The following is a 26284-nucleotide window of genomic DNA, read 5'->3' on the forward strand; positions in this document are numbered from 1 at the left end:
CGCACCTAACAAATCACAAAAACAGAATCCAAAAGGATCAAACTGTTTCCAAGTAGCTTCACTGAAATCCAGAACAAAATTCAAGACTATTTATAGTAATACAAAAATTATTCAGCACCTAACAAAGTTTAAAAAAGCATGCTGTCTGGTATTCAATCAAAGATTACCAGGCATACAAAAAAAGCAAGAAACACAATCCATGAGGAAAATAATCAATTGGAACCAACCCAGAACAGATGTTAGAATTAGCAGACAAGGACTAAAACAGATCATATGAAAGGCTAGAAAATGCAAACTAATCTACAGTGACAGAAAGCAGATCAGTGGTTGCTGGGGGAGAAATGGTAGAACAGTTCAGTGCACAAGGAGGGCTTAAATAAAACTTGGAGGTGAAGGATATGTTACTATCTTGTTTGTGATGGTTTCACAGGTATAAGCCAATGTCAAATTTTAATTTGTACACTTTAAATATGTGCAGTCTGTTTTGCATCTCATGTTTCTTAGCTCTAGTGTCATCCTTTCTCATGGTCAGTTTCCTTGTTTGCACTCACTACATTTTCCAGTTGATTCCAGAGAAAAGATATGTTGTAAGTGTATTTTTTTAATCCTTGACTGAAAATGTTTTCTTCTACCCTTTCAGTTAATTGATTATTTGTCTTGACATTAGCACCTCTGCTGAAAATCATTCTTTTGAAATTTGGAAAATATTGTGCCACTTTATTCTTCCCATAATCAAATTCATAAAATATTGTTTAGTCATTTCTTTCTCCATTTTATCTACTTATATCTTCTACTGGGGTTTTTACTATTCCTTTGCTATTCATGTTTGCACTTTGTTTTTGTGAAGACAGGAGCAAAGATCAAATTAAGATCCATTAATTAAGCCTTCTATGTTTTGCTAGAAACAGAAACTAGAAATTGAAACATTACTAGAAAAATGAAATGTTAAAGAGACATACAAAATGTAAACTGCAATTTGTTGCTTTTTCATTCCAAGTAACAAAATTAGGCCAATCCTGTATTCATCTTGTCATACTGCACCCATGGACCACAATTTCAGTGCATCGGTATAGGCTGCCTTCCCCAACTCATTTTTTGCTGTATCTCTGAGGTTCTTCCTGAGATCCTTTCCTTGCTTGCCTTTAGAAATTAGAATTTCCTTTAGTGGGTTTGCTGGTGCAAAATTTTTAGTTTCATTTGTCTGAAAGTATCTTTATTTTATTTGGATTATTGTGAGAAATTTTTGGTGAGTACGGAATTTTTTTTTCAGCAACTTGAAAATATCTTCCCAATGTCTTTCTGAGAAGTTACTTGTTTAATTGTTGTTAAAGGCTACATGAATGTATCCTTATTTAAAGTGTTATTGATGAACCTAAATGTCTTCTTGTATTTTTCTCTTAAAGGGAATACAGTGAGTAACCTGATCATGATTATACCCCCAATGTTCGGTGCAATTCAGAGTGTTAGAGACGGTCTGGAAAAACGGTACATTGCTTCTTATTTAGCACTCACAGGTAAGTATAACACTGTTCAAATGGGCCAGTTTGCTCATTCATTTCTAAAAGCAGTTTTCAATTTTGTGTTACATAACTTGAATATATTCTGAAACTTCTTAGTTAAAACTCCAGAAACTTTGCCAGTGGTTGAACTGCATTTTGATTAAAATATTTTAGAAATTACAAAATATTTTAAGCATACAAAAAAGAATAGAGATAATATAACAAATATACCCACATATCTTACTACCCCGTTTTGTCAGGTCCTAACAATTTATAATATTTGTTTCAGACCTTTTTCTTTTTTAAGGAAATTACTACAGATAAAATTGAAAGTCCTTTGTATTCCTCCCTAATTATATGCCCCTCAGCCTCCCAGCCCATCCCCTAAGAGCGAACCTCAATCTTGAATTTGATGCTTATCATTTTCTCATGTTTTCATGTTTATACTATGTATGTATATATCCTTAAAAGTATACATAGTATGGTTTTGCATAGTTTTCAACTTTTTGGAAAGGATACCATCCAACCTTTTGTGACTTACGTATATTCTACTTGTCTGTGAGGTGGTGGACTGTGTCTTAATCATCTCTGTGTCCCCATTGTCTGGCAGTTTAGTGTTCCTCAATAAGTACTGGGTGGATGGGTAAATCACCTATACCAGGGCATAACGTAGTGAAATCACTTCTGTCTTCTGTCATGTTCTTGCATCATCTATAATAAATAAAAAATGCCAAATAAAGTGGATTCTTTCTAGTAGTTTCGTTTTTAAATTTTCTTTTCTGTTTGTGTGTGTGTGTGTGTGTGTGTGTGTGTGTGTGCAGTGGTACAATCTCGGCTCACTGCAGCCTCAACCTCCCAGGTATAAGCGATTCTCCTACCTCAGCCTCCTAAGTAGCTGGGACCACAGGCGTATGTCACCATGCCTGGCTAATTTTTGTATTTTTTTGTAGAGACAGGATTTTGCCATGTTGCCCAGGCTAATCTCAAACTCCTAAGATCAAGCAACCCTCCTGCCCTGGCCTCCCAGAGTGCTGGGATTATAGATGTGTGTGCCACTGTGCCTGGCCTTATTTCTTTCTTATAACTCGCTAAAGGCTCTTTCTTTCTTTTTTTTTTTTTTTTTTTAGCTCATGGTGAGTATTTCCACATTGACAGAAAGGACTTCTAATTATCCCAAAACTGTAAGCTATAGTGAATCATGTCAGATTCTACCTTAGATTATTTATTAGATATGAGAGACTTTAATTTCAGAATCTGTTGCTCATATGCATTTTAAGAAAGTTACTTGATTTATCTTCAAAAGGAAGACTTGTCTACAAACTTATCCCTTTGCTTTTTTTCTGGGGTGTTTTCTTTTTTTTTTTGAGACGGAGTCTCGCTCTGTCACCCAGGCTGGAGTGCAGTGGCCAGATCTCAGCTCACTGCAAGCTCCGCCTCCCGGATTCACACCATTCTCCTGCCTCAGCCTCCCAAGTAGCTGGGACTACAGGCGCCGCCACCTCGCCCGGCTAGTTTTTTGTATTTTTAGTAGAGACGGGGTTTCACTGTGTTAGCCAGGATGGTCTCGATCTCCTGACCTCGTGATCCGCCCGTCTCGGCCTCCCAAAGTGCTGGGATTACAGGCTTGAGCCACCGCGCCCGGCCTCTGGGGTGTTTTCATAATGTTCATAAAACATGGACAAATCACACTCTGTAACAACAATAAGAATAAAAAGACCTGAGGGACTTCCAATTGCCCTAGGATAATGGTGGCCTCCTAAGTTAGAGTTTGTCCACTTATTCTCCCAGAAAAACATACAGATTAATAAGGAAAACAAATGAAACTACATGCAGCCCACACTTTCAGCCTTACTAGGAGAAGGAATATTATGAACGTCAATTTATTTTAAGATAAGAAATAAACACCAAATTCCAACAGAACTGTTTTCAGTGTTTCAGACTTGGAGATGTTTGAAAAACTATATGGAAAAGAGAAGAGAGGACTCAAGGGCCTAATTCTGACAAAATTGGCAATAGAAAGATAAAACTCCACAATAAAGGCAGAATCTATGAAAGCAGTCTAAGATCTGGTAGGTCACAGTACTGTCTGAAGGTAAAAGACTGGAAAGTGTGTCAGACCTAAGGTGGCAGTTTTGGAAAGGCATCACTTCTGGGAAAGAGATAAGTAGAAAGGGGGAGGTGCCCTTTGGAGATGTGTTAGTGAAAGGAAAGAAGAAAGTTGGGGGGAATTAAGACCCTACTGAAAACAAAGAGTTACAAAACACATCAACCTCTTCTCCCTTCACTGCTCCCCCGAATATTACATGTTTCATATATATATATATGAAACCTCACTATTCTGACCGAAGTGGCCAGTCTTGAATTAGGAATCTTGTAAGCCACTTAAAATCTTTACTCTCTCTATAAAATAGACCCCCCCCAAAATGCAGCCTATTTCCATACAAAATTAGGGCAAAAAGAAAACAGAAAATGAGAATCAAAACCATTTGGCTGATAGAATTTCTTCCCCACAACAAACTATGAAACAGAAGGAAGATATAATACAATACTCCTAACTGAATTAAATAGCCTCAAACAACGAAATGAATCAAAAATTTAAAAACTAATAACAGAAATCACTCCATTACTCCCCTCAAAAAAGACGAAACAAAATTAGAATTCATTGAACTTAATAAAGAAATTAAAACTAAATTACAGTGTGCCTGAGGGAAAGTAGAGTCTACTGAATATTTAATAAGGACTGTTATAGAAAGTCAGAGAAACAAGCAAGAAAATCAAAAGGAGATAAATAAAAAAAGGTCAGAGAGAAAATGATTGAAATGGAAGACAGGCAAAAAAGATCCAATATGCATATAATTGGAGTCCCTAGGTAACATGGAGGGGAACCAATGAAACATAATTATATTTAAAATTATCATTCAAGACAACTTTCTGGAAATGAAAAAAGACTTTAATATGTATGTTGAAAGGTCCAGTTTTGCCTGGTAAACTGACTTAGAATGATCAATTTTGAGATAGAGCCTAGTAAAACTATTGGATTGTAAAAATGAACTTATTCTCAAAGCTCTTGAAAATAAGCCTTGATTACTTACAAAGGACCAAAAATTAAACTGGCATCAGACCTTATCAGTAATATACAAAGAAAATACCGGTGGAGCAGCATTTTCTAAAAAGTGAAGAGGAAGTATAAGCCAAGGATTTTATATTCCAACCAGGTTGTTCTCCAGGTGCTCTAGTTATAGAAAAACAGTTTTAAACCTGCAAATATTCATGAATACTGTACACATGACTCCTTCCTGATGAATCCACTGTTACTGCACTGTTCAATTTAGTAGCTGCTAGTCACATGTTGCAATTTAAATTAATTATGGTTAAATAAAATGTAAAATTCAGTTCCTTTGTCACTCTAGCCACATTTCAAGTGCTCAGTACCCACATATGGCTTGTGACTACTATATTGGGCAGTGCAGATATAGAACATCTTCATTATTGCAGAAAGTTCTACCAGCCACACTGTACTAGAACGTCCATCCAGTCATAAGAATACTGAAAAAGGATTAATGCAAAAATAATTCCTAAAACAACAACAAAACATCCTGTATTAGTTTGTTTTCATGCTGCTGATAAAGACATACCCAAGACTAGGAAGAAAAACAGGTTTACTGGACTTACAGTTCCACATGGCTGGGGAATCATGACATTACAGTCAGGGCAGAAAGCAAGGTGGAGCAAGTCACTTCTTACATGGATGGTGGCAGGTAAAGAGAGAGCTTGTGCAGGGAAACTCCCATTTTCTAAAACCATCAGCTCTTGTGAGACTTATTCACTATCATGAGAACAGCATGGGAAAGACCCACCCCCATAATTCAATCACCTCCCACCAGGTTCCTTCCATGATACATGGGAATTGTGCGAGTTACAATTCAAGATGAGATTTGGGTGGGGACACAGCCAAACTGTATCATACCCCTTTCCTAAATATCAAAAGAATTTATCTTAAAGAGAGAAAAAGGGCCAGGCACAGTATCTCATGCCTATAATCTCAGTACTTTGGGAGGCCAAAGCAGGTGGATTGAGTGAGCCCAGGCATTCAAGACCAGCCTAGACATCATAGTGAGACCCTGTCTCTTTAAAAAAAAAAAAGAAAAAGAAAAAGAAAAAAGAAAAAAAGTGAAAAAAAGACACGTTGCTTAGGGAAAGATGGTAAATATAAAATAAAACGTGATAATTATAATAAAACAACATGATAGAGTTGTTTAACTTAACTATTAAAAAAAGAGATATATTTCATCAAGCCTGGGCAACATAGTGAGCCCTTGTCTCTACAGAAAATTAGTCAGGCATGGTGGCACATGCCTGTAGTCCCAGCTACTCAGGAGGCTGAGGTGAGAGGATTGCTTGAGCCTAGGAGGTCATGGCTGCAGTAAGCCAAGATTTCACCGCTGCATTCCTGCCTGAGTGACAGAGTGAGACCCTGTCTCAAAAAAAAAAAAAAAGATTTTCAAACTGGCTCACAAAGCAAAAGCAAGACCCAAGTTTATGCTATATGCAAAAGATACACCTAAAACAAAGTGATTCAGAAAAGTTTGACATCATATAAAGTAGAATTCCTTTCAAAAAGCATTATTAATGCCTCTGTTATTAATGTCTCCGTAACAAATAATATAGCCACCACTTTTATATGGCAGAAATTGGGGGGGAGGTACAAGAAGAAATAAAAACATATAAATAATATAAGATTTTATGTCACACTTGGTACAAGAGAAGTCAAGTGACCAAAAAAACCAAAAAACAATATTAAAAGACCTAAGCAACACAACTAATAAGGCAGATCTTAAAGATTTATGCTGAATGTTACATCCTGATAAGACTACACCCCCTTCTCGAGTGCGCATAGAATGTTCATAAAAACAAAGAAAACATGATAGATATAGTAATTACCCTAATCTGATCACTATACATTGTACGTATCAAAACATCACTGTGTACTCCATGAATATGTACAATTATTTGTCAATTAAAAAATAAAATTTAAAAAATTCCAAAAAAACCCCAAAGAAAAGAGTAATGTCCATTAAGTCGAAATATTAAAACAACATTCTCTGATCACAGTGCATCTACACTAGAAATCAACAACTAAATCAAACTAGAAAAAGGCTTCTATTTGAAATTATAGACTCTTCTATTAATTGTTGGTTAAAAGGGAAAATGGAAACTGAATGATGGAATTTCTGAAATATATTTGCAATGAAAACTCTGCATATCAGAATCTATGGGGATTTATTTTGAACAGCCATCAAGGATACTTCATAGACTTAAACACATAATGAAAATAAAAGAGAAAATTTGAAAGAAGAAAATTTAATTAAAACTTCAACTCAAAAGGTAATTAAACAAGACAACAAAGTAAACCAAATGAACATTAAAAGGAGGAAATTATCAAGATAAAAGCAAAAATAAACAAAATAGGACAGAAACCAGTGGTACAAAAAAAAAAATAACATAAATGACTCTAATAAAAATACCAATAAGCTTTTTTTTCTCCTTGAATTAGACAAGTTGATAGTAAAGTCTATATGAAAATATAAACATGCAAGGATATCTAGGAAATCCCTAAAAACTAGGAGAGCCCTAGGGGGCTACTAGCCCTATCAGATATGAAAACAAACTGTAAAACCTGCACAATTAGAATAGTATAGCACTGATATTCTAGTAGACCATACAGTGGAGTTTTTAAAAAGTGCAGAAATAGACCCAAACCTATATTGGGGTTTAGTATTAATAAAGATGGCATCTCTAGTCACTGGGGCAAATATGACGTGTTTTAATAAATGATGCTGAAGAAAAGAATTGGATGTGTGCCTTATACATAAGAATAAATTCTAAATTGATAAGAAGCCTAGAAGTAAAAATAAAAGTCTTATAACTACTAGGAGAAAACGTATGTGCATTCTTACATGGGGAAGAATCTTTGGGGAAAGACTTTCTGTGATTCAAAATCCAGGTATAAGAAAGGAAAAGTTTGCAAATTATGTAAAAATAAAAAAAAACTTTTGTTATATGACATTTACGTTGTATTGAAAAATAAAGCCTCTTTTGTATGACAAAAAATAGCATAAGCAAACTCAAAAGCAAAAGGCCACATGGTAAAATTATTTGCAATACACATCACAAGAAAAGGTTTAATATCCCCAATACAATTTTTCTTTTCTTTTCTTTTTTTTTTTAGACACAGTCTCGCTCTGTCGCCCAGGCTGTAGTGCAGTGGGACAATCTTTGCTCACCGTACCCTCTCCCTCCTGGGTTCAAGCAGTTCTCCTGCCTCAGCCTCCTGAGTAGCTGGGATTACAGAGTGCTCCAGTATGCCCAGCTAATTTTTGTATTTTTAGTAGAGATGGGGTTTCTCTACCATGTTGGCCAGGCTGGTCTTGAACTCCTGACCTCAAGTGATCTGCCCACCTCAGCTTCCCAAAATGTTGGTATTACAGGAGTGAGCTACTGTGCCCGGCCAATAATTTTAAGCATTGAATTATAAAAGGATGAAAAATTCAATAGGAAAAAGTGGTAAGGACAGAAAATTCTCCAAGAAAGATAAAAAAAATAGCTCACAAGTATAAGAAAAAATATTCAACTTAATAAGAGAAATGCAAATGAAAACTACACTGATACATTATTTCTCATTTATTAGATGGGCAAAATGTCAGACTCTTGACAACACACTATTTTGGCAAGGCTGTAGGAGACATAGGCATTCTTCATGCATTGCTGATGAGAACACAAAAGTTTTTGAAGCTGAATTTGGCAATATGTGACAACTATATATGCATTTATCCTTTGACCCAACAATCACACTTTTAAGAATTTTCTTTGAAGATATGCCATCAACAGTTCAAAATTAAATGTACACGAGGTTACTGCAGTATTATTTGTAATTACAAAATAATGTGAACAAACTTATGAAAATTGGTTGAATAAACTGGTATATGTACATCATAAGTACTATGAAGATGTAGAAAGGATGAGAAATGTCCCTGAACTGATATGGACATGTTAAGTAAGTAAAAGATGAGAATGTAAAATAATATATATGGTATACAACTTTTTTGCTAGTAAAAAGAAAATATACACATTACTTATTTTTCCAAGAAGAAATAAAATGAACCAGAAAATAATGAAATGGTCAATGCAGAGGGTGGATAGAAACGGTGTGGAAAAGACAGAGGAGAGAATGACACTTCTGAGTATGTATGTTTGTATTTTTACTTCAGAATTGTTACTATTTCACATATTCAAAAATGTAACTAGGTTATCCAGACTAAATCTGAGTAACTTTTGAAATAGTATTCTCATTACATATCCCCAATCTGAAAACAAAAGAAAACCTCGCTTTACAACGTTTATTTACTATATGTTTATTGTTGGTAGTGGTATGGGTATAGAAATTCTGAAGCTGTCTTTGTATGCATTTTAGGATTTTGTTTTTTGGGGTTGTTTGTCGTGGTTGTTTTGAGACAGGTTCTTACTCTGCCATCCAGGCTGGAATGCAATGGTGCAATCATGGCTCTCTACAGCCTTGACCTCAGGGCTCAAGCAATCCTCCCACCTTGGTCTTCCTAGGAGTTGGGACTACAAGCATGCACCACCATGCCTGGTTAATTTTTGTATTTTTTTGTAGAGATGGGGTTTCACCATATTGCCCAGGCTGGTTTGGAACTCCTGGGCTCAAGCGATCCACCCACGATGGCCTCTCAAAATGCCGAGATTACAGGCTTGACCCATTGCATTAGAAAAGCAAATTAAAAACTTTTTTTTGAGATCAGGGTCTTGCGCTCTCATCTAGGCTAGAATGCAATGGTGTTATCACGGCTTACTGCAGCCTCAACCTCCCAGGCTGAAGCAATCCTCCTACCTCAGCCTCTGAAGTAGTTGGGAGTACAGGTGTGCACCACTACACCCAGCTTATTTATTTATTGGTAGAAACCGGTCTCCCTGTGTTGCCCAGGCTGGTCTTGAATTCCTGGCCTCAAGAAGTCTTCGTGCTTCAGCCTCCCAGTGTGTTCAGATTACAGGCATGAGCCAGCATGTCTGGCCTTGAAAAACTATATTGATATTGTTAGGAGCTAGGATTCTCACTGTGGAAGAAGGGAGATACAGATTTGGATGAGTAAGGCAAGGAAAAAACCCTGTGGTATTGGATTGGAGTTAGAGGTATCAGCATGTTTTTGTTTGTTTGTTTGTTTGTTTGTTTAATTGATTTCAAATGCTCTACAGTCTGAAAGGGCCTGGAAGCAATGACTGCTTAGTACCAATGAATATACCTATTAATAGTGCTAGGCTTTGGTTTTTAAGTCTTTCTGCATTGAAAGGAACCAAAACTTCTTGGAGAAGTGGCCAATTTTTGGGCTAAGGCAGAGAAAGTACAATATAAGCCTGGAACATCTTGTCAGAAAGTAAGAAAGTGCTAAAAAGCAAATCATGTCAAAGTGACACCGAAGGCAGTTTGGCCAAACCAGGACAATCTGAACTTAATAATCTGAAAAATAACAGTAACAGATTTTAACATGCGGTATAAAAAAAAATCCATGAGTTCCTGTGATTCTAAAAAACAAACCAATGGGGTGAGAAGAGAAAGCTTAAAAAAAGTAGAATGCCAACTAATAATGTGCCATGGAAAGGATTTTTGGAAATCATTTTACAGCTTGCTTAGTAGCTCATTTATTCCTCCCTCTCTTTTTTAGTCCAATTTGCCAAAAATATTAGTGACCTGTTTTTTAGTCTGATAAATAGTAACACTGAAGAAAAATTTGGGGAAAGCAATGAAAAATATTCATAATCCCATCATCCAACAGAAATAATATTTTAATTTTTGGTTAATAGTTCCGGTACTTGTGCATATGGAAGTATGATTTTCAGCCACCACCTGGCCAAGGAGTGACAGAGATAGATAGATAAATGTAGACAGATTCAAAACTACATTTTGAATAAACACGTTTAACCTAGTAGCCCAAACCCAGGGACAGGACCAATCAGAGATGCAGAAACCACAGATAGCTAAGTAGCCCATGTAGTCAGTGAACAGGAAATGAAATGAGATAGCCAGTACCTAGCTTGGTAGAACTGCCTAAGGCAGAAAGCAGGCAGCTGCAATGGCTCTTCATGTGGTTCCTATGGGCCTCAGTTGTGGCTTACGTTTCATAGGGTTTTAGGCTGGAGCTAGAATAAGACAATAATTAAATAACAAATTATTTTCTAGGAAAAAAGATGTAAAAGATTATAACATCTAGTCTCATTTTTACTATTACCATGTCTGTTATTGCTGTAGCTCCATTCTGGCTCTCTCTCTCTCTCTCTGTGTGTGTATGTGTGTGTGTGTAGGTGTGTAGGTTACAATAATAAGGTTACATACTAGTTAAAAGATAAATTAGAGAATGATCAGTTCCCTTGAGGGTAGATGGGAAACAATTTAAAAAGCTCTTTTCAAATAGCCTAAATGGCTTCTTATCAGTATAAAGATAAAGTTCAAACTTCTTAGGACAACTTTCCAAGGTTCATGCTTTCAATTACTGCACTCTACTGCCCCCTAATATGATAGTGCATTTTGTTTCTATTGTGAATGCTATCTTCACTTGGAAAGCTACAGCCATGCATACCCTGGAAGTCATAGTTGGCATTGTTTTGACAGTATTAATAACACTAAAACCTCTGAATATGTAGATTTTATGTCATATACCAGGTTGCTGATGCCTTGACACTTTATAGAAACATGACCTTCTCCTTGTATCATGTATTCTAGGTCCCTTCTTATGCATTATGGTAAACCATGATGTGATTTAAAAGGAACTTGTAACTCTTGGGCTTTTACATTTCTGTCATGGCAAATAAGCTAACTTGCTTCCGAAATCTAATTATGTCATCTTTGTACATGACTTTTTCATAGCTTGAGTTAGACTAGAAAATAAAATTCATCGATACCTATTGTATGCCAGACACATGGTAGATAATCCTCATAGCAACCTTTCATGACAAGTATCCTTATTTCATAGCTAAGGCAACTGAGTCTCAGAGATTTAAACAGCTTTCTAAAGTTGGTAAGTAATAAGTGATAAATCTGGGATTCTAGTCTAGGTCTGATCCCAAAATCCTTGTACACTATTTCTAGTGTGATCAGATGAGTCAAAATAAATGTATATCAGAGCATATTTGTGTTTTATTGTAACCTTGAAAAACTTTGGCTGATAGTTTGCCAAGATATCTGAATCCAGAGGTTCCAACTAAGTGAAATTCTATTATACATTTGAGAAACTCTTAAAACTATAGTAAAATGTTGTGAATGTGAACATCTGATTAGAAGATGCAGACGGTACCCTGACCTCCTTGTTCCAATTTCAGTTCTATTTTGATTGTATCTGTCTTCACTTTGGACGTGACCATATGGGGGAACTTATCCCTATTACTTATTTTGTGGAATGTGCTGGATAATTTCTACAGATACGAACTTTATATTAACTTTGATGTCACAAGCAAGTCAAATGCAGCTCTTCATCATGATGAAATGTTGGCTAAAAGAGTCACCTTGATATTAACAAAATATTTTATTCTTCATGTGACTAAATCAGTGTGCATGCAAGAAGAAAGAAAAAATGCTTAGATTCCTTTTTAAAATTATCTTCAGAAATTCTAATTTTTATAAATTAAGGACCAATAAATGCAATTTTGTTTTCACACATTTGACATTTGTTCCTTTGACTTAAATAACTTCTCCATTCTTTATTTTCCTATTTGTGGTGATGTGAATAATTTTTCAGAAAATATGTACTTCCTGATAAATTGTAGTGTGTCAATAATGAAAACTGTTCTATGGTGCTAAACTTCACCTGTTCTCCAGCCCTGCCTACCTCTTTCTAGTCAACCATTTTCTGTTTAAGTGAGATAACCTATTTGAAAATCTGTATTCCTTAGCACATGGGTTCTAATCTGGACTTTGTCTGCCTTGCTAGGTTCATCTTCCGTAACTCTCCCATGTATACCCAACAGTTTAGCTATATCAAACTACTTGCTGTTTTCAGTACCATATGTATTTTCACATCTCTGCCTTTAACCTTCTTTGTCTGGTGAACTCCGCATAGCTATCACTTAGGACTCTGCTTTCTCTAGAAAGCCACCTTTTAAATCTTCCTTAGTCTCCTGCTAGGATCAGATAACTTTTCTGCTCTCCCACAGAATACAGTGCATATCTTTATTATAGCATTTAGTGCACCATATTGTAATTATCTGTGTACTTCCTAACTTTCTCTTAATATACCTTAGAAGTCAAGAGGGAATGTGGTAGAATATGAGGTTGGAGAGATTTGGGCAGGAGTCAGATCACACAGGGCCTTACCATAAGCCAGAGTAGAGTCTAAAGTTTAAGAGCAATGGAAAGCCAATGGAGGGTTTTAAACAGAGGAGTGACATGATCATATATATATATATATATGAATATGTGTGTATGTATACCTATATATAAATATAGATATAGATTTGAGGCAGGACATCACTCTGTCACCCTGGCTGGAGAGCAGTGGCACAATCATGACTCACTGCAGTCTCAATCGCCTAGGTTCAAGTGATCCTGCCACCTCAGCCTCCCTTGTAGCCGGGACCATAGGCGTGCACCACCATACCAACTAATTTTTTACATTTTTTGTAGAGACATTGTGTCACTATGTTTCCCAGGCTGAGCGGGTCTGGAAGTCCTAGGCTCAAGCAATCCTCCTGCTTGGCCTCCCAAAGTTGTAGGATTACAGGCATGAGCCACTGTGCCAGGCCCAGAATTTACAAAGGAAGAAAAAATTCCAAAGCCGATTTGGAGATTTTCTCTTGATAGCCTTGTTATAACCACAGAAAGTATGTTTTGTTGAGAGAAAGATAATATGGACGATCTTTTCTGTCTTTTCCTGAATTTACTAAGATCTGAAAATTATACTTGCCCTCATTTTTCTTTCCATCGAATGAAAATATGTTTGAATATAAATATGTGCCTTATATTTGCACTTCTGCCTTTTGAATTATTTTATAACTTGGTTCCTCTAATTTTGTCTTGATTCATATCCTTGCCATGAAATGATCCTCTCCTAAGTTTTGGATCAGCCCTGACTTTTTAAAATTTATATAGTAAAATCAGAGGTTCTAAAGTACCTGTATCTTATCAAAAACAATTTATGTACAGCCTTAAGTTACAACTTATTTTTTGTCACAAGATTCATAAATAAAAATCTTAATGGAAATAAATTATGCAGCAATTGCTAACTTTGGTGGGATATTTTTATTGCTCCTTTACTTTTGTGTCTTGCTGATTTTTATAGCTAGAAGCATTTTTTTACTCTCCCCTCCACCATTAAAACATATCATAGTATTCCCTTAAAGTGGATATAATCACAATGATGAAACATTTTAAGAGGCTCACAATGGCCATTTTGATCCTCTTGGTCTTCTTTTCTTTCCAGTATTTTAATGTGTCTGGAGAACATTTCAGTTCATCATTGACTAGAGAGAAAGTGACCAAAATTGCTTTCTGAATTCTCCCTTGATTTCTTGTTAAATGTGGAGACGTGACTGGGTTTCCCCCATCTGGTTCACTTCAGAGAGCTAATTTCAGGTACCTTCTTTTATTTCTCCCCCTTCCTTCTCTCCTCCTGCCCTATTTCTTGTGAAATAGTGGATTATCAAAGGAGAAGAAAAAAAAAAAATCAGCCATTCAGCGAACACCCAATAAGTGTTCTCTATATGCCTGGCACTGGGCTAGTTTCTAGTGATAGTGAACCGTGGAGACCTAGACTGTGCCTTTTATGAACCTTAGAATCCAACAGTGATCTTTGGGTCTTCATGGGCAACAGTCATTGACAGCCCTTTAAAATACATGTACCAGGGCACCCACTGAATGAGAAGCTTCTGGACTGGCCTGGCATTTTAAAAGCTGTATGGGCAAAACAGTATGATCCAAAAGCTGATAATTACTGGCCTTGTCAAACATTATTTCTTGGATGCTTTGTATAGTAGACTTAACTGGAGAGGAAGCAGAGGAAGATTTGACTTAGGAGATGATACTTAAAATGAATCTAGGATACACACTGAAGTATTAAGGGGTAAAAGGACATGATATATCAATTTACTCATAAATGTTCAGAAAAATATTATGTATATATACACACACACACATACATATATATGAAAATTAGCCAGATGACAAAAATTGGTGAATCTGAACCAATATGTAGAACATATACAAGAATTCACTATACTATTCTTTTTTTTTTTTTTTTTTGAGACAGAATCTGGCTCTGTCGCCTAGGCTGGAGTGCAGTGGCACAACCTCGGCTAACTGCAACCTCCGCCTCCCAAGTTCAAGGGATTCTCCTGCCTCAGCCTCCTGAGTAGCTGGTACTACAGGCGCCTGCCCCCATGCCCAGATGCCTGGCTAATTTTTGTATTTTTAATAGAGATGGGGTTTCACTAAGTTGGCCAGGCTGGTCTCGAACTCCTGACCTCGTGATCTGCCTGCCTTGGCCTCTCAAAGTACTGGGATTACAGGTGTGAGCCACCATGCCCGGCCGCTATACTGTTCTTTCAACATTTCTGTAAGTTTGAAATTACTTCAAAAGAAAAAGTTGAAAGAAACAAAAAGCAAACAATAAAATGGCTGTAGAAGTTGCCTAAGATTTCTTTTTTTTTTTTTAAGACAGAGTCTCATTCTGTCACCCAGGCTGGAGTGCAGTGGTACAATCTATCTCAACTCATTGCAACCTCCGCCTCCCAGGTTAAGTGATTCTCCTGCCTCAGCCTCCCAAGTAGCTGCAATTACAGGTGCCTGTCACCACGCCTGGCTAATTTTTGTATTTTTAGTAGTGACAGGGTCACTATGTTCGCTAGGCTGGTCTCAAACTCCTGACCTCAAGTGATCTGCCTGCCTTGGCCTCCCAAAGTGCTGGGATTACAGACATGAGCCACCGCACCCAGCCACGAAGTTGCATAATATTTCAATAAACAGAGAGATAGGCTGGGGACAAGTGGGACTGAACAATGGAAAGAGTAAGTATTCCAGGCAGAAGTGACAGAATGAGCACAGGATGAGCAAAGGCAAAGCAGACTAGAGTTAATGGTGTGAGATCAGAGACCAAAGGCAATCAGCCGTGACTGAACTACAAGCTACAGTGGAAGAAATCAGCAGAGCCAGATTATGAAGCTCCATGTATGCCTTGTAAGGAGTTTATTCATTATTTAAGCTAGCAGTTAAAATAGGATGCACACACTACAGGGAGTGAGAAAAATCTTTTGGGATGCAGGAAGAAAACTCTTTAACTTCTATTTGTGGCTGGGTGTGGTGACTCACACCTGTAATCCCAGCACTTTGGGAGGCTGAGATGGGTGAATTACTTGAGGTCAGGAGTTCGAGACCAGCCTGGCCAACATGGCGAAACCCTGTCTCTACTAAAATTACAAAAAAATTAGCTGGGCGTGGTAGTGGGTGCCTGTAATCCCAGCTACTCAGGAGGCTGAAGCAGGAGAATTGCTTGAACCTGGGAGGTGGAGGTTGCAGTGAGCCAAGATTGCACTATTGCATTCCAGCCTGGGTGACAGAGTGAGACTCTGTCTCAAAAAACAAAACAAAACAAGACAAAAACTTCTATTTGTGTATAGTTAATTATTTACCTCATTTTTAAAAAATTTATATTTTATGTGTTTTAAAATATGTATAGTATCTTAGCACCACAGTGTGTATACAGTGTACAAATATACATACATGGGATTGCTTTAAAATATTTTTGATATCAAAATTGGAAAACTAGTCTTTAGACATTTTCCTACCTTGTAACCTGAGTGATATTTTTAAAATGCAAAAGTGATTATGTCAATTCGTATGTGCATCTGTGTCATTTTTTAACAACTGTACTTTCTCCTTAGGATAAAGTCCAAATCTGAATCAGAATCAGATTTTAACATGGCTTTAAAAGTTCTTTTTTTTTTTTTTTTTGAGATGGTGTTTCGCAAGAGCCAGGCTGGAGTGCAAATGGCGCGATCTTGGCTCACTGTAACCTCTGCCACCCAGGTTCAAGCGATTCTCCTGCCTCAGCCTCTCGAATAGCTGGGATTACAGGCTTGCACCACCACGCCTGGCTAATTTTGTATTTTTAGTAGAGACAGGGTTTCACCATGTTGGTCAGGCTGGTCTCAAACTCCCGACCTCGGGTGATCCGCCCGCCTTGGCCTCCCAAAGTGCTGGGATTACAGGTTTGTGCTACCACGCCCAGCCTAAAAGTTCTTCTTAATCTAGTTTCTATAAACCATGCATGCCAGTTTCATCATTGGATCCCTATACCCAAGTTGTTCATGGTTTAAGCCAAGCTCTTTTAGTTCTTCGAATGCACTAACTTCGCCTTTATTCTAGATGATTCTTCTACATAGAATGATCTCATTTTTTAAAAAATTATTTCATCTGGTTAATTTTAACTTATTCTTCAAATTCTAGCTTAAGTGTTACTTCCTCAGGCAGCCCTCTTTTGACCCCCTAGACAAGGTAATGACATTATCTTTGCATAGATTCCCATAGCTCTATACGTCCCCTTTTTGATGTTTTTTTGTTTGGTTGGTTTTTGTTTGTTTGTTTGTTTTTTGACAAGATTTCACCCTGTCACCCAGGCTGGAGTGCAGTGGTACAATCATGGCTCAGTGCAGCCTTGACCTCCCAGACTCAAGTGATCCTCCCACCTTTCAGTCTCCCAAGTAGCTGTGACTACAGGACTATGCCATCATGCCCAGTTAACTTTCTGTATGCTTTGTAGAGACAAAGTTTCTCTGTGTTGCCCAGCCTGGTCTCAAACTCCTGAGCTCAAGGGATCTACCCACCTTGGCCTCCCAAAGTCCTGGGATTATAGGTGTGACTCACCATACCTGGCCCGCTTTTTGTATTTTTAATGGTTTGTTTAAAGTTCTGAGACAGGAACCATATTTCTCTTGTACACTCACTTATCCCAGTGGAAATGCTTGGAGCATTAAGTACACAGTAGATATTTATTGAAAACAAATGGGGTCCTGGTTAAGTAAATACTTATCAAAATCATAATGAAATACCACTTCACATCCACTAGGATGGCTGTAATCACAGAGACAGCCAGTGATAAATATTGGCAAGATGTGGAGAAATTAGTATATTGCTGATAGGAATATAAGATGGTACAGACACTCTGAAAAACACTTCCTCAAAATACTAAACCATGTGACCCAGAAATTTCACTCCAAAGTGTATATGAATGAATGAAATAAAAAAAAAGTCCACATAAAAACTTGTATATGAGTGTTCACAGCAGCACTATTCATAATAGCGTAAATGTAGAAACAACCTAAATGTATTTTTTAGCTCGGGCTGCCATAACAAAATACCATAGACTGGGTGGCTTAAATAGCACGCATTTATTTCTCACAGTTCTGGAGGCTTGGAAGTCCAAGATCAAGGTGGCATTTAATTTGGTTCCTGGTGAGGAACCAAAACCAAAAAACATCTCCTTCCTGGCTTGCAGACTGTCATTTTCTTGCTGTGTCTCACATGGCCTTCCCTCTGTTTATGCTGTGGAAAGAGAAGAAGCAAGCTTCAGTGTCTTCCTCTTATAAGGGCACTAATCCCATCCTGGGGACCCCACCCCCACATGACCTCATCTAAACCTAACTCCCAAAGGTCTCACCTCCAGATACCATCACATTAGGAGTTAGAGCTTCAACATATGAACTGGGGAGTTGGGGAGGCAGGCATACAAACATTCAATACATAGCAATGTCCATCACCTGATGAATGGATAAGTAAAATATGGTATGTTCATATAATGGAATATTATTATTCATCCATAAAAAGGATGAATCACTGATGCATGTGATGACATAAATGAACCTTGGAAACATTATGCTTAAGGGAGAGAAGCTAGACGTAAAAGACTACATGATGTATGATTCCACTTAGATGTAATGTCCCCAGTAGGCAAATCTGTAGAGACAAAGTAGATTGGTTGCCCAGGGCTGGAGGGGTTGAGAGAAAATGGAAAATGATTGCTAATGGGTATAGGCTTTCTTTTAGGGGTGATGAAAATGTTCTAAAATTAGCTTGAGGTGATGTTTGCACAAGTCTGAATATACTGAAAACAATTCAATTCTATACTTTGAATTAATTTTATGTGAATTGTATCTCAAGAAACCTGATAAACTTCAGCAAAACTTGGTGGTTTGCTTTAAAGGAGCAAAGTAAAAATGCTGTTCTGTTACATGTTTTTGGACTTTAAATGTCTGGAAATGTCAGTTGCAGGAGAGTACTTTTTTTTAAAAGAATGGAAACTAACAAAGAAAAAGAGTGAATAAACCTAGTGCTACCCTCTCCTGAAAGCAATTTGAAACCTCTGAGTAGCCACCAGAATAGATTTTCTATCAGAATACTTTTTTATGTTACCCAGATTGTTGAAAGGAAATAAATTGTAGAGATCTCTAAAAAGTCAGACGTTTAATGGCTCTGTGAGCAAAAGCAGGGGGAAAAAATCAGACCTTTAATGCTATATAATTTAACAGTATCAAGAGAACACTTTGAAAACGTTTTGATAAAAACAGTCCTTGAGTAAGGCATGATAAAGTGGCCATTCTACCAAGATGAATAATCATCCCATCTCACTTTTTTTTTTTTTACTTCATAATATATTGTTATTGTGTGACTTTAAATAACTTAAAGGTTTTTATTTTTTTCCCTTTACATTGAATAATTTACCCACCTTTGTACCTTCTAATTACTTTTTTGGGAAAAAAAACACAAACCACCCCACTTCCTTATTTCTCTAATGAGATGAGTGCAATAACTGTCTTATTTCCCTCATTTCATTTTGAGGAATAAAAATTACAATCTATATAGTGACTTTTTTAAAGGCAAGAATAACATATAGTTTGAAATTTTTCTCAGGTGGTGTCATACAAGTTATTTAATGACACCCCTACTTACTACATTTGTTGGGCTAAGTCCTATGTATCCTTAAGTTTAATCTGTACCATCATTCTTGCATTCTTGGATTTCCTTCACAAGCGTTCCTTCTCTGTGCTTCCATGGTACTCAACATATATCTCCATGTACAGGCACTGTCTGTTTATCTGCCTGTCTCTTCCATTAGACTATATGTTTCATTAAGGCCAGTGACTGGATCTTATCTTTGTACCTCAGCATCTATAACTGAATTTGGCAAATAGGATGCACTCAGTAAATTCTGAACTAAACTGAATCAGAGAAAAAAGCTTTATTAGATGTCATAGGGGCTGATACTTGGTCAGTTAATTTTTTTGAGTTGAAGCATAGAATTTTTTAAATTTTGGATATTAAACCTTTGATATATTGAAGCACAGAATTATTGAATACATATATACATGAAGTTTAATTTTTAATTTTTATTTATTTATTTATTTTATTTTTGAGATGGAGTCTCACTCTGTCACCCAGGCTGGAGTGCAGTGGCACAATCTCAGCTCACTGCAACCTCCATTTCCCAGGTTTAAGCGATCCTCCCGCCTCAGCCTCCCAAGTAGCTGGGACTACAGGTGTGTATCACCATGCCTGGCTAATTTTTGTATTTTTAGTAGAGATGGGGTTTCACCATGTCGACCAGGCTAATCTCGAACTCCTGACCTCAGGTAATCTGTCTGCCTCGGCCTCCAAAGTGCTGGGATTACAGGTGTGAACCACTGCGCTGGACCTGAGGTTTTATTTTTGTTGTATGTAATCTTTGACAATTATTTAACATACGGCATGACCATTGAATGAGAGACCCTAATTTTAGTTCTACTTACTCTTTTTTGCTTTAAAAACCAAACATTTTATAAAACCCTAAAATGAAAATAGTTTATTTAAAATGGAGGCACTTGGGAAGAACTTAGGATATGAACACAGAATCTTTTTATTCTTTAATTTTATTATTATTATTTTATGTTTTAATAGAGATAAGGTCTCACTGTGTTGCCCAGGCTGGTCTTGAACTCCTGACTTCAAGTGATCCTCTAGCCTTAGCCTCCCAAAGTGCTGGGATTACAAGCCTGAGCCACTGTGCCCTGCCTACAGAATCTTTTTAGATTTTTACTATTTTTCCCAGTCTGTAACAGATAATCCAACCACAACTAATTCAACAATGATTTTTATTAGCATTTTTTTTTTTTGAGACGGAGTTTTGCTCTTGTTGCCCAGGCTGGAGTGCAGTGGCACAGTCTCAGCTCACTGCAACCTCCTTCTTCTGGGTTCAAACGATTCTCTTACCTCAGCCTCCCAAGTAGCTGGTATTACAGGGGCCCGCCACCACGCCCCGCTAATTTTTATATTTTTAGTAGAGACGAGGTTTCGCCGTGTTGGCCAGGCTGGTCTTAAACTCCTGACCTCACGTGGTCCACCCGCCTCAACCCCCCAAAGTGCTAGGATTACAGGTGCGAGCCACCGTGCCTGGCCAGCAACTCATTTTTATTGAGTCTACTTTAAGCATTTTAAATAGTTCTTGGAGAAGCAACAACTCTTTTTGCAGTCATAGTTTTGATAACCAAATACAATGGCATCAACAAGTCCAGGAACAAACTGACCGGCTCTTACTAAGCATACACCTTAGCCATTTGGGACAGAAGTGCAAAGGAGTAGCTAACCAGCTACGTGCATTAAAACTTATCCTGAGCATCAGATAATACATTTTACAGAAACAATGGAATATTGTTAGTCTAGTAAGTCACTTAGTAGGAGGGAATTTAAGAGAACTTATATAGTACTTCTTTTCTACACCAAAATTTCATCAATGATAGCACTTACTCAAGAGTCAGCTATATCTTGCCGCTAGATTTTATAAACTTCATTATCCTTAACTCAATGCTTTGAAATGTCTTATTGTCTTCTCAGGTCACTCTGGCCACGCACAAAAAATTTCATGCTAATTTTTTTTCATTTGTTTAATTTCAGTGGTAGGAATGGGATCCTGGTGCTTCCACATGACTCTGAAATATGAAATGCAGGTTAGTAATGATGAAATTGACAAATGCTTATTTCTCTTAATTCAGAAGTACTTCAGATTTGAGAAAAGAACACATAACTATGGCTAAAAGATGGGATTTGTAATCTCTGGAGTTTTTTTACTTCAAGTCTGAGGATCCAAACTGACTAAGTGAAGTAAAGAAATAAGCAGGTGAGTCCATAAAGAAAACAAGTATAAATAGTATAGGGCTTTTTGACCATCTCTGTGCAGGCATATACAATTGAGAGCAGCATTAGAGAGCAGTCACATGGGGACATCTTAAAAAGACACAATCAGTTCACCAGAACAATACATTCTTATTCTGAGATACCTGCATTCTTTCATGTTTCTGTGGCATCCATTTGAATGGTCTGAGTCCCTCTAGGTAGCAAGACTTTAGAGCAAGCTTGTCCAACCTGTGAGCCACATGTGACCCAGGATGGCTTTGAATGCAGCCCAATACAAATTCGTAAACTTTCTGAAAACATTATGAGGTATTTTTGCAATTTATTTTTATTTTTATTTTTCATTTTTTTGAGTCGAAGTTTTGCTCTTATTGCACAGGCTGGAGTGCACTGGTGCGATCTCGGCTCACTGCAACCTCTGCCTCCCAGGTTCAAGCAATTCTCCTGCCTCAGCTTCCCAAGTAGCTAGGACTACATGCACCCCCCACCAAGCCCGGCTAATCTTTTGGATTTTTAGTAGAGATGGGGTTTCACCATGTTGGCCAGGCTGGTCTCGAACTCCTGACCTCAGGTGATCCCGCCTGCCTCAGCCTCCCAAAATGTGGGATTACAGACATGAGCCACCACATCCGGCCGTTAGTGTTGATTTTATGTGTGACTCAGGGAAGCCAAAACATTGGACACCCCTGCAGAGCTAGCCAAGGATTTTTAGTTTCCATCCTTACTCAGAGGAGGGCATATATGTCAAGTCCTTAGTCTTTTGATCTCTTGATTTCCCATCACTAATCCAGAAACTTCTAGAACAGTAGAACAAATAAAATCTGAGCTACATTTGTAATTTAAATTTTTCTAGTAGCTACATTGAAAAAAACTACACAGAAATGGGTGAAAATAACAATATATTTTATTTGGCTGGGCATGGAGGCTCACACCTGTAATCCCAGCACTTTGAGAGGCCAAGGTGGGTGGATCATGAGGTCAGGAGATCGAGACCATCCTGGCCAACATGGTGAAACCCCGTCTCTACTAAAAATACAAAAATTAGCTGGGTGTGGTGGTGTGCGTCTGTAATCCCAGCTACCCGGGAAGCTGAGGCAGGAGAATCTCTTGAACCTGGGAGGCAGAGATCGCACTGAGCCAAAATCGTGCCATTGCACTTCAGCCTGGCGACAGAGCGAGACTCCGTCTCGAATAATAATAATAATATATTTTATTTAACCCAGTATATCTAAAATATTATATATATATATAATCAATATAAAAATTATGAATAAAGTATTTCATATTTTTAAATCTGGTTATATTTTATACCTGCAATATATTTTTAGTTAAGATTAGGCTTATTTCAAGTGCTCAGTAGCCACACTGGAGTGTCAAAACCTGAGTGTGGTTTATAGGATAGCCACATGGGGTGGGGACTATCCATCACAGAACACTGGGACCTAAGCCAGTTAAAGAGAGTGTCAACATAGGGGGATAGTCCAGTGTAGGATGTCAGAGCCTAATTAGGAGTGAAGAGGGTATTTGCACATCAAGGCAGCCCAGGGACAGGGTATTAGAGACCAGGGTTGAAGAGGTATCCATGCAAAGGGGACAGCTCAGTGCAGAATAAGGAGGGTGTCCTCACACATTGGGGAGGTCATTTAACATGTGGTTGGAATCTTGAGTGGGATGGGGAGACTGCCACATAGTGGGGACAGCTTTGTGCCATGTTTTGGTACCCTGGGAAGGTGAGGGTGACTTCTACATGGCAGAGTGGCCCAGTGCAGGATCTGAGAGCACAAGCAGAGTCGAGAGGCCTTCTAAGTGGAGGTGCAGCAGCAGCCCAGCACTGAGTGTTGGAGCCTGAATTGAGTGAGAAGGGCATTGCTTGGGAAAAGGAGATGTAGCAATGGAAGCCATGTTGCACACAGGGTAATTAATCAAATAAATAAATATACTAAGGAGAATGGGAGCCAGGTTTCTTACTGTTAGAGAACAAAGTCGCAAACATGGAAAAGATGAAAACTAGAATGAACTCTGTGGTGACAAATTGAAATTGGAGTTAACAGTGCAAACTCGTATGTTCAACACATACATATGTAATAGACATATAGATGTGAAAATATGTGATACGCATATGTATTTTGTGTATATGTATACATACTTAAATATTTTAATACACACATATGTACATACATTCTCAAGCTCTGTCCATGAGAGGATCTGGGAATGGTGAATTTCAAAGCCAAAGAATATATCTAGCATCCAGATCTTGTTTTCTAAAAATCATTCTTTAAAAGGAACCAGGGCTGATTCCAAGGGCTGGGGCAGAAAAAAAAAAAAAAGGACAGTATCAGCCTCGATCATCTTTTTATGCCAGAAAAAATGGAAAGGCTTAAAAAAGTATGGGAATATGTCAAAAGGACACTGAAGCCAACTTGAAGGGGTTCCTGCTGGCCAAATCTGGGACAATTTGAGCATCAAAATAAATGGTAATGGGTTATAATAGTTATAACCCGATGAGTAATATGGGAAATCTGAGTCCATACTAAGATAATAAATGATGTATTAAATGAAATAATACATGAGTATAAATAAGTGAAGAAAAAGTTTGATGTTGAAGAGTATATTTATATAGTTTCAAAGTACCTTTCCACCAAGTACTTAAAAAGGGGAGAAAGAATACCTTTACAGTGGAGAAGCCTAGTGGGAAACACCTTAATCAAGCAACCTAATCATTACTAATGGGACAAATCAAAATTATATGTGTTAATGGAAAAACTAAACCTTGTCAAATATTTTTATTTTATATTATTATTTTTAATTTTTATTATTGTTACTTTTTGAGATGGAGTTTCGCCTTTGTCGCTTAGGCTGGCATGCAGTGGTGCAATCTTGGCTTACAGTAACTTCTGCCTCCCAGATTCAAGTGATTCTCCTGCCTCAGCCTCCTGAGTAGCTGGGGTTACAGGCATGCACCACCATGCCCGGCTTATTATTTTTTTTTCAGATGGAGTCTCACTCTGTCGCCCAGAGCGACACTGGAGTGCAGTGGCGTGATCTCGGCTCACTGCAACCTCTGCCTCCCAGGTTCAAGCGATTCTCCCGCCTGAGCCTCCTGAGTAGCTGGGGTTATAGGCGCCTGCCACCACACCTCGCTAATTTTTGTATTTTTAGTAGAGACGGGGTTTCACCACATTGGCCAAGCTGGTCTTGAACTCCTGACCTAAGGTGATCCACCCACCTGGCCTCCCAAAGAGCTGGGATTACAGGCGTGAGCCACTGCGCCTGGCCTGTCAAATATTTTTTAAAGGCTTATTCTGAGCCAATATTAGTGACCATGGCATGGTGTGATACTGATGGGCTGGGAGAAGTCCCCAAACACCAGTGGACCTCTATCCTAGCCAATGTCTAGGCTCTTGATACCATCACAAGAATGAATTCAAGGACAAGTTGAAAAATAATAAAAGTAATTTATTGCAAAGAATAAAGGTAAGAAAAAGGAGTGCAGATGTACTTGAGAGAATGTCATGCAGTGGGGTTTAGGGCTGCTACCTTTATGTATTTCTCTAACCAAGGAATGGAATATTCTTGAAAATTCCTGGAAAAAGGTAGAAATTTATCAGAACTGTGGTGCCACCCATTTTTACATCAAATATAGGTATTCCTGGAACTGTCATAGTGAAGGAGAAGAAAAGGAAAAATAAATTAGGTAAACAGTTAACGCTGGTCCTCAGAAAAGCTGCCTGCTGGAAAAATCAACAGCTACAGGCAAGATAGAGCAGCCTGGAGAAAAACTCAGACTGTGTAAGGTGCCTGCCTGAAAAAATCGCAGCTACAGTGCACCTGCACAGATAAGCCACAGATAAGCAGGCAAGGCAGGAAAAGTCCAGCATAGAAGCCCTTTGTTCTTTGTATGATTAGCGAGCACCCAGGAAAAGTGTCCTCCCCCTTTCAGACATGTACACAGTGGGCTCCATGGAAACTTGCACAGGGAGGAGGGGGGCTTACTTTAAACAAACCCACAATTATAAAACAAAAAAATTTCACTTAATGCTTATCTAGAGACATACCCACAACTACATAGATAAAGGGGAGTTATGCACACAGTTTTATAGATAAATTCCTCAAACACAGACATGAGAGCAGTTTCTTATGAAAGCTTTTGAATTCAGCTTTTCTTCTTTTGCTTATTAAACTTTTGCTCCAACCTCATTCTTTGTGTCCACACTCCTTAATTTTCTTGATTGTGAGACTACGAGCTCGGATAACACATTAGACAACGAGACCAGTGACCCTGACCTGTTTCAGCATGCTGCTGGGTTTGTGATTTAGTACGTTAATGAGCACATAATGAGGTCCTAGGTGAAACCTAGGTCAAATCCAGTGACATGTTGGATCCAATCGGTCTTAGCCAGCTTGGTTCACACCCTGTTTTTCAGGATCTTACCAGCCCAAAGGCTCTAAGTCATATGAAATTGCTGCCTGGAATTTCTTCTCCACCCTGTATTATTGCTATCTCAGGACAATATAGTCTCAGGAGGTCCTTTGATTTCCTTGTCATGTGATGCTATACCAAAGTCAG

General features: G+C 37.9%; 1 protein-coding gene across 4 annotated transcripts in view; it reads left to right on the forward strand.

The window, feature by feature from the left end:
• ACER3 (alkaline ceramidase 3) overlaps positions 1-26284 on the forward strand; it is a 151527-nt gene that overhangs the window by 64200 nt on the left and 61043 nt on the right. For 2 of the 4 annotated variants that reach the window (XM_033207795.1, XM_033207796.1), the window contains exons 2-3: positions 1404-1514; positions 21481-21533. In XM_033207795.1, the coding sequence (XP_033063686.1) occupies positions 1404-1514; positions 21481-21533 (164 nt within the window). Of the gene's footprint in view, positions 1-1403; positions 1515-13984; positions 14137-21480; positions 21534-21578; positions 21704-26284 lie in introns of those variants that run through there. The other 2 variants (XM_033207797.1, XM_033207798.1) reach the window with 2 other exon arrangements.

Source organism: Trachypithecus francoisi, unplaced genomic scaffold (assembly GCF_009764315.1).
Source record: "Trachypithecus francoisi isolate TF-2019V2 unplaced genomic scaffold, Tfra_2.0 Lachesis_group8, whole genome shotgun sequence".
Taxonomy (NCBI): domain Eukaryota; kingdom Metazoa; phylum Chordata; class Mammalia; order Primates; family Cercopithecidae; genus Trachypithecus; species Trachypithecus francoisi.